Source organism: Prinia subflava, chromosome 3 (genome assembly GCF_021018805.1).
Source record: "Prinia subflava isolate CZ2003 ecotype Zambia chromosome 3, Cam_Psub_1.2, whole genome shotgun sequence".
Classification (NCBI taxonomy): domain Eukaryota; kingdom Metazoa; phylum Chordata; class Aves; order Passeriformes; family Cisticolidae; genus Prinia; species Prinia subflava.
Window position 1 is genome coordinate 26408387 of NC_086249.1, and position 9347 is coordinate 26417733.

The 9347-nt window shown below is 37.9% G+C and overlaps 1 protein-coding gene across 3 annotated transcripts in view; it reads right to left on the reverse strand.

Moving 5' to 3' along the window:
- Positions 1 to 2041, reverse strand: part of GRM5 (glutamate metabotropic receptor 5) — a 232389-nt gene extending 230348 nt beyond the window's left edge. For all 3 annotated transcript variants that reach the window (XM_063394460.1, XM_063394459.1, XM_063394458.1), the window contains exon 1: positions 1363 to 2041. In XM_063394460.1, the coding sequence (XP_063250530.1) occupies positions 1363 to 2041 (679 nt within the window). The remainder of the gene's footprint in view (positions 1 to 1362) is intronic.
- Positions 2042 to 9347: the final 7306 nt, after the last annotated feature.

The window sequence follows — 9347 nt, forward strand, 5'->3', positions numbered from 1 at the left end:
CATTCCCATACAAAAGGGGCTTCAGCTATTTAGCAGCTCTCAATATCATGATGGAAAAGTGGTTGCAACAATCTGCATGCAAGTTCTGGGGTTTTTTGTTTAATATTGCAGAATAAATTCTCTGCATATCCGTAGGAAGAAAAAGATCTCGACATTATACCATTGGACCAGCATCTCCTCAGAAGAGGCTTTGAATAGTATTAAGCCTGCCAGAGAAGCATACTCAGTGTGTGGGAAGGGCAATCTGCTCTCTATTGGTTGTAATAAAGCCAGCAGCATCTGCCACTGCTCAGCAACGTCACCACCACTACTCAACCTCTTAACATTTTTGATTCTCAGATTGTATTCTGAGCCTGCCATTCAGCATCTGTCTATTTGAACAGAGGCACAGTGGTGAACTCCTAAAACTCATCACAGGACTTAATTCCTTAAAAGTACTTAAATGGTGGTGTCATCAGGCAGGGGCTGATGAAACTTGCTCTTAAGACAGTATGAAATTCTAGTCACTTCCAGCAAGATGAACTCAATTCTATCAGTGCAAAGAATAATGAAATCAAGTACACTTGTCCTTAGCATTTCCCTTTAATCACATGCTCTTCTGAACACTGGATAAATGGCTTAAGCTCTATGTCAAATAAATAAAAAGAGAAAAGCAATTTAGCACACAATTCTGATTTTCTGGACACCTGATGGAGCATAAATGTGTGAGGAAATTCAAGGAAACGCCCCTTTCTCTCTCCCAAAACCAATGGCAAGAGGTAGAGGAAGAAGTGGTGCCATACTCCATGGAGTACTCTAAAAAAGGATGGAAAGATTTCAGATCTCAAGGAGCTGGGACAACTTGCATTCAAATATTAGCCAGAATTGCAGAATTCTAGTACCTGTGCCTCTGTGGCTCAGATATTAAGCAGGAACACATTCTGACTCAGCAACAGTTTCAAATGATGATTTAGCTCTCATCTGCACTATGAAGGCCAGATGCTTTCTCACTACCCATTGATTCTAAAATAGTCATAATTATTATTCTACATAAATATACTGATTAGTGTATAAAGAAAAATAAATAAATGTCAACTAAATTAAATTAAGGTCATTTAGGAGACTCCAGATCAATCAGTTTTACCAATGTCTGGTCCTAGAACACACACCATCCTGTGTTTCGAAATCTGTTTTCAACCATTGACAACGTGACGCTACTTCAGTCCCACAGAGAATGTAAAGTTATTACTAAGTACAATAAAAGTCTATACTGCTGACAGCTGACTGGCAAAATTCCAACAACATCAAGCTATCATCATCCATCAATTAGATCACATCAGGGTATTTCAAAGGCATTTTTATATGGTAAAAACAACCTCTTACCTTCAGTGTGTACAGCAGAAACATAGGTCCAGTTATAGCGTTTGACAATGTCCACCATCGCCTTTGCTTGCTGTGCGTCAGATGGCACCACTCTCATAAAATACTTGAACAGCGTTTTGTCGCTTAGGTCCATGCTTGTGGCAGAATAAGCAATCTGAGGTATATTGAAAAGCTGCAACAAGTTCTGGACCTGGATAGCAACGGAGCTGGAGCCAGGCCCAATGACACCAACAATGGGTTTCTTGGAGCGGAAAGACGACGATGATCCGTCCACACATCGCACCATCCCTTCCTCTTCTTCGGAAGAAATAAGAGAGTCCCTTATAAACTCAATGCTCTGCTCCAAAGCCACAGCGGAATGCCAGCAGGAGTCCCTTATTTCACATCCTAGTGTTATATTTGGCAATAGTGTGGGGTCCAAATTGATTCTGTCGAGGGTATGTAGCATTGCCTCCACTCTCTGAATACCATACTGCTCTCTTACCTCTCCACATTTCCTCTCATGAACTTTGTCAACGGTTGGTTGATGATGGACAGAGAATAGAGCTCCAATGATAATATCACCAGGCATGTGTGCAACCACTCTTCTCTCATTTGCCTGTGCTGAAACCAAAAGCCCAAAGTTCCCACAGACATCTTCCTTCAACAGCAGGATTGCAAGGAACAGCAAAAGGACCATTTTAGGAAATTTTAGGCTGGTAGAGACAACATGGTGGAAAAAAGTTGGAGAGCTGGTGAAAAGCAGTTATCAAATCTTCTGGACAGAAGGAGCACTATACTGATTGTTAACCAGGAGTTGGCATCTATTCTCTAAGGCGTCATCATCGTCTCCGAGTGGACACCTATGCAGAGCTGCTGCACATGAAGTCATAATCCTCATACCCTTCAAAAATTAATAAATAAAAAAAGAGCTTTAAAATTATTTATAAAGTCAGCAATATATATAAACTTATATGTTAAGATACAGTATCTTATAGTCTTTTCTAAAATTGCACCTATTTCTACAGCTACCAATGCCTATAATAATACATTGTCTTCTGTGTATGCTTGCTTTCCTCATTTTCAAGCTGGAAAACTTTATCTCACTTGAGTGTTCACAATTTTAGGCTTGTGACTTCTGCTGGCAAAAATCAACTTATTTCTTTTTGACAATTGTGTTTAAAAATTCTTTGGGGAAATGTTTTCAAATGCACAAAAGACTGGTAAGTATTTAATTCTACAGAGAAAGGTGTGTTGCCATTTCTAATACGTGTCTTCAAAAACAAATCCCTTTAATTTCAGACACTTTCTATCTCTTTAATACACATATGCCACACTAATACACCCTGGGCTACACTCTTATCCATTCCAACACTAGGAAACTGCTGTTGACGCACAAAGCTGTTATTCTAAGGAATGTAGAATGTATAAATCTGTTTTTATTTTGCAAGAAACAACATGAAAAATATTGGCTTTTAAACAAGATTAAGAAAAGTGATTTTGTTACTAATATTTATATTTGTTTTAAGCAAAAGAACAATAATTTTAAAACAACAAAGCAATTAAATGATTTTCAGCTTTTTTATATCCTTTAAAAATCATCGAAAAGCAATTTGAAAAATCCTTACAGACTCCACTGGTATCAAGAAGTCAAGACACAGACTGTACAGATGCACTGATGACAAAAAATATTTGATCAGCTACGTTTACCTATAGACTGCAATGCAATCTGCATCTTTACTGTTGCTGGAGGATAAATAAACAAATAAATCAGCAAACACTTCACATCCTGGGCTGTGGTTAACTTGTGGAAGTAGAAAATGTACTTGAAAATGTTCTGCACCTGGCAGTAGATTTGCAGCAGAACACTTCCAGTTTTAAATATAGTGCTTAAACTTCTGTTTGCCAGGTCTTTATCTCTGGGCACATTAAATGCTATCTATTACTCCTCACCTGCCAGTGAATACATTGATAGCACAGAAAGGTAAGTGCACTTTTAAATATAAGATGTTGAGCTACTTAGTGAACCAGTATGCCCAATTTTATTTTTAACAAAACAATGGCAAAATTCTGGGGAAGACAACAATCTCAGTTTTACTGACATAAATCTGTTGATGCAATAAAAAAAAAATTACAATTTCATACATTTCAGACACCACCAATCACTTCTAATCCATTAACAATGACTCTAACCGCACCTAGATATTGTACAGTGAAAGAAACCATTGTAATAGAAAATCTACCTCTGTTTGTTTGAGTTGAAAATCTCACAGGATTTTATTCTTGAATTTACTCCTCACAGCTAGATCTTTCAGTATAGTGATACAGTGAAACTCTTCCTGATTCTGAAGAGGAGACAAACAAATAAAATATTCTTCTGCTTGATGCTACGCTTTCTCTATTATTTTACCTAGATGTATAAATTATTTTCACGGAAGAGTGAGTGAGTTTGAGTGAGTATTCGAAAATAAAATGCAAATTCTTAAAAAGAAGAAAGATTTAATATAGTATTTAAATGTTAATTGCAATATTAATAAGTTCATGTAATATTAATTTTAGCAATATAAAGTGCTAATAATCAAATAAGGTTCAGACAACTGTAAAACACTTCAAAAAGGTTTGGGTTTTTTAATTCTGTGAAGAGTTGGCTTATCAATACTGCAAATCTTTGCCACAAAGGAATAACAGCAGTTCAGTTCAGGTTAATTAGTCCCTAATTACAGACTATCACTATTGCTTATGTGTTACAATTATTTGTTCCATCACTCTGAAGCTGGTACCATATAATTTGCAAAAAATGAAAAGGATGAACGACAGGGGATATCCTTGTACAAGATCACAGCTGTTAAATTCCTATACCTTTAATTAATTTAATGTATTATGACTTTTAAAAAATTAATTATTTTTTAACTTACTAACATTTCAACAGAAATAGTACTCTGTTATTTAACACCATGGATGATTATTTTTCTGAACCTCTCAAATTAAGGTTACATATCCGGAACACAAGTATATCTAGACAAGTGCCAGCTCTGCTGCAGACTGTAACTGGATATACAATTAGATGCCTCTTTATAACCTGCCTGCCTGTGAATCTTCAGATGTACAAATAGAGAGAGTTCAGAGTCTTGGGGTGAGCTTGTGGTACAAAAATATCCAGTCCACTGTTTAGTCTGTTACACATATTCACCAAATTTTTTGTTCTTCTGTGCATGGATGAAAAATTTCCATACAGGATATATGAGAAAGAGAGGGAAGGAAGGCCATTTTTATCTTCTTCCCTCCAAAGAACAGCTGTTTGCTCTTCTCTGCTTATAGTTGTGTCTATCAGTATAAAATTACAGGGTAAAGAATGAGGCAAAGCTGAAGGTCTCATTCATATTTCTGGTTTCACAGTACTAGGATGTGTCATAGCTAGGGGATTCCTATTTCTGAAAGCCATCAGAAAATGTTTCCTCTCTGAAAAGAAGGGGCCAGATGCAGGCTGCAGCTGCTCCACAATTAATGAAGTCTTCCCTATATTAAAGCTAAGGTCAATTTACTTGGGACTTAAAAAGTTTCTACTTACACTGAGAACACTTCTTCTGTTTTTTAGTATTGGGCTGAGGATCCACATCCAAAGCACCTGAAGTCATTTTCTGTGGCCTTTCATAATGTAATGAAACAACTTAAGATTTATATGACTGATATTTCAATGTACTTGTATTGTGTAATAGAGATCTGGTTCTCCTGTCTTGCACTCATAATCTTAAGAACAGAATGGTTGAAGTGGAAAGGCACTTCAGGAAGTTATCTGGTCCATTCCCTCTGCTTACTGTAAGTTCAGTGGAAACAGGTTTCTGAGCTTCAGGTCCAGTCGGGTTCATAATATCTCTGAGGACAGATACTCCACAACATTTTTGGGCCACCTGTTTGACCACGGTCATGGTAAAAAAGATTCTTCTTATATATATTTAAACAGAATTTCCTGTGTTTCAATTTGCGTTTATTGCCGGTCATCCTGCTGATGGACACAGCTGGCCATGCCATGGGGAGATATCCTGAGACTAATCAGGTAACACATCCTATTTCAGGCAAAATGCCTGAGCAGAGAGCTGATGGACTAAGCACACTAATTATATTTCCTGGAGAATGTCTTCCTGAAGAGAAGATGGCCAAGGGAACTATTCCAATATACAATTTCACTGTGCTTCTCTCCCAGAAGAATCCCATACTAGTCCCTCCACATTTTGATTACAATTCTCTCTTGCTACAGGCAACTTATTATTATAAGTAGGAAGAGTAGTAAAAAAAAATTAAGTAAAATTTCATAAGCTTAAATATAACTCTTTTTTAATTTGTTAGAGATAACCCTAAAGGGAATTTGACATGCTATAGCCCTCAGATTGAGAACAGTGTATCAGCAGTTTTAAAGACAGTGAACTTTGGAGTGCATGCACAAAGTAATGGGAATTGTATCCCAATTAATAATTTATCTGTTTTGTTTTCACTGATGGACAACATGCACAGCACTTAGGGTCAAATTTATTTTTCATGCTTTTCAATTTCTTCATCATCAATGGTCTTATCCCAAACTGACTGAAATATAAGCAAAACAGAATCAGGTACCTAATTACTGGTGTGTCAACACTTCTTGCTTTTTTTCAGTTGTGGTTCTAGTTATAAACTTATCCTGAAGTCACACACTTTAACAATAGAGGACATTTTGGTCTAAGTCTACTGGTACACTAACTTCAGGCTTGGAGCAGCTGCAGAAAAAGAAGGACAGAAAAATAACACTGCCTATCAGTCCTTTATTCATTCTCACCCTAGACAGAAGTTTACATACTACCCAGATGACTGAAGACACAGATCTGATGAAGCACTTAACATGTTCCTGAGACCTCTCTTCTCTCTGGCAATATAAACTTCATGACAGACTCTGTCAGGAGAAATTCTCAGCTGTACCCTTAGGGCAGAGTTACAGCTACTTCATGTTGAGGTTTAATCGAGGAGAAAATGAGCATCTGTAATATTCCATGAAACATCATGCAAATCTTTCATTATTAAAAATATATAAATCTTTCAAAATTGTACCAATATCAAATGCACATCCATCTGTACTTGCAGTCTGTAGAGACCAAAAGAAACAAAAAACATGCCAATATCTAAGGGCATTAATTAAAAAACTTGATCAAAAATCAGACTGTGAACAGCGGTTCACAAAGAGATGATTTTTCCTTTATATTTGTGGCTGAGAGTTTATACAAGAGACACATCTGGCTGTTGTTGAGGTCTTCTGCTCCCGCAGGTGTGACTGTGTTTAGAGCTGCAGGGTGAGCCCCTCTCCACCGGGGCTTGCTTTATTATAGCAGCGCCCACTAGTGACCCTCAGAGAAGAACCTGTGCCACTTGGCTAAGGGAAATCATTTCGTTTATTCTAATTGGTATCATCAGAAAAAAAAAGAAATAAATAAAAATAAAAAGGGAGAAGTAACAATGCTTCCCTTTGGGTTTCTTCTTTGTTACACTTTTGTAAGTTTACAGCGGGCTTGTTCATAGTTTCCTAATCTTCAGGCAGATTTAAATGATAAAAATAAAACACCAGATTATTCAATCAAAGATCAGTGCTGTAATAAAACTCATGGCCCAGTCCAGAAAAGCATTTAGGAATATGTTCTGTGTTTCTCAGAAGAAGAATACTATTGATCAAATATCTGTAAAGATCTATTTAAAGTTTAAGGTTCTCCTTAAAGGATTTTCAGGATCAAAAAATCACAAAAACTAATGTCCTTAAAATCCATTCATTTGTAGTGACAAAATTTACTTATATGTTGTTTTTGTATAATTTAAAGCCATTGTGCCTGCTGAGTAAATGCTTTCCAGGCATTCATTTACAATGCATAACACAATTAATTTAAATCCTTCAGAAATAATATACATTGATATGGATCAAATCAGTACATCCCAAGGAATTACCTGTGTTTTGTCATCAGAGAAGACAAAACCATAGCAAGCAGCAACTGAATTACTGGTTCGGAGTTTGTCACGTCCCTTATCTCACAGTGAAGATCTTACGGTTGCAAAATTTGGAACAGCCTTAGAAAAACTGTTACATAAAGAGAGCGACCTCTCAGCTCATCTTGATTTGGACCAAGGCTAGGAGAAAGTACACTCAGGATACTAAGCTTTGCTGAGTTCTGCTACGGCATTGCAAACTCCAAGCATTGCATTCAAGCTATTCTGGCAGTCTATCTCCCAATGTTCTAAGGAGGCTCATTTTGAAGGAGGGGATCCCCCCTACCCATTCCTCAGAGGTAATGCACTTTGGTTATGCAAAACCTGACACACTCAACTGCTCTTTATTTAAAGTCATGAAATATGAGCATCCTGTTCTGTTTTGAGATTTCTACTATGGTTTACTTTTTCTGTCCACAAACAAAATAAACAAAAAACCCAACATCAAGCAAACGTTGTTCATTACATTATCAGCTCTGCAAATTCCAGTGGATATTAGATCAAGCTCTTTGACAAAAAAAAAACCAAAACAAAGCAAAACAAAAAAACAACAACAAAACCCCCAGCTTTATACAAAAGGAGAGACTAAAAAGCAGTTTTCTATAATTCCGCTTAGAAATACGAAAAAGCTAAGCAGCAAGGGAGAATTTTCACCATTTGGTCAGAATGTCCACTGGAAATGACAGACTGAAGTGTTGATCTCATTTCCTCATAGCTAATAAACAGAATGCTTTAATCATCAACAAGATCCTCAGCAATCCCTGGAAGTTCTTCCCCATGTTGTGTCCACACATGCTTTCAGGTTGATGAAGCAATTTTGCCTTTAATATGTATGTGCCTAACTTCACAGGGAAACTTGCAATGATCTCTGTAATTTTGCCGAATATACTATATATTGCTACTGTTACCAAAACCCCATTACACCATGTGATGCAGGAACTAATAGCTCAGATGTGTTTTCATCTGTAATCCTAGACATTTTATTAATTAATAAAACTGTATGGGATGGAGGAGATGATCAAGGAAATGCAATAGCAGTTTCAGAAAACATTTTCCAGCAAGTTGCAACAAGGATGGTCGTGGTGGAATGCCAGTACTATCGCTATGCCAGCAATGTCATAACTATGTAGACAGATAAAATGACAGAAAATCCATATAGAGACACAAAAAATACTCTCTGAACATTTGAAATAGTGATCAATGCTGTGATTGTGTAACATAAACAGTAAAATGTAGTCAAAGTACTTGAGAATTTGCAAAAGATTAGCATGCAATAGAGATGTTTAGGAATATGGTAATTTAAAAAATCAAGTCATAGGGGATTTAAGGAGCCTGGCATTTAACTCCTCTATACATCTTCCCCTTTCAGGATATAGAGTGGTGTATTTTCAAGATGATCCTCTGCCACTCTTGAGGCGATCTCCTACTTTGTCCTCAAGACTAGGAGAAGGACCCGTCCTGGCTCTCCCTGCACCCACTCACCCCCTCCCCACCACCTGAAATTGCTTCTGGTGGAAGAGATGGAACGTGAGTAGGGCTGTCGGGCTTTCGGAGCCCCAGGGTGCGGGGCAGGGCTGCGGGCGGGCAGCGGGCAGCCAAGAGCGGACGCTGTCCCTGGTGCTGAGCACCGCCCGCCGCCGGCGTTTGCAGCCGGGCAGGTCTGTGGAAGGGGAAGACAAAAATAAAACAACCTGGAAATCAACCGGTGGCAAAAATTGCCACGGTGGTCACATTTGGCAAGCAGGATTGCATTTTTACAAATAAATGCAGAGATCTGGGTCTCAGAGAAAACTACTGGACGAGGTTATCTCCCAGCATAGCTACCTGCACTGCCACAACTAAACGGCTGTGCATACAGACATGCATGTGTGCATCCACACTGGTGCTTAGGTCTCTGTCTCCCTGCTCATCTAGGGCTATCGCTGTCCCCCTCAGTCCATAATGAATTATTTTTGCAGGTGGAGAGATTAGCTTTGATTATTAAATAAGTGGCAGAAGGGACTCGCCGA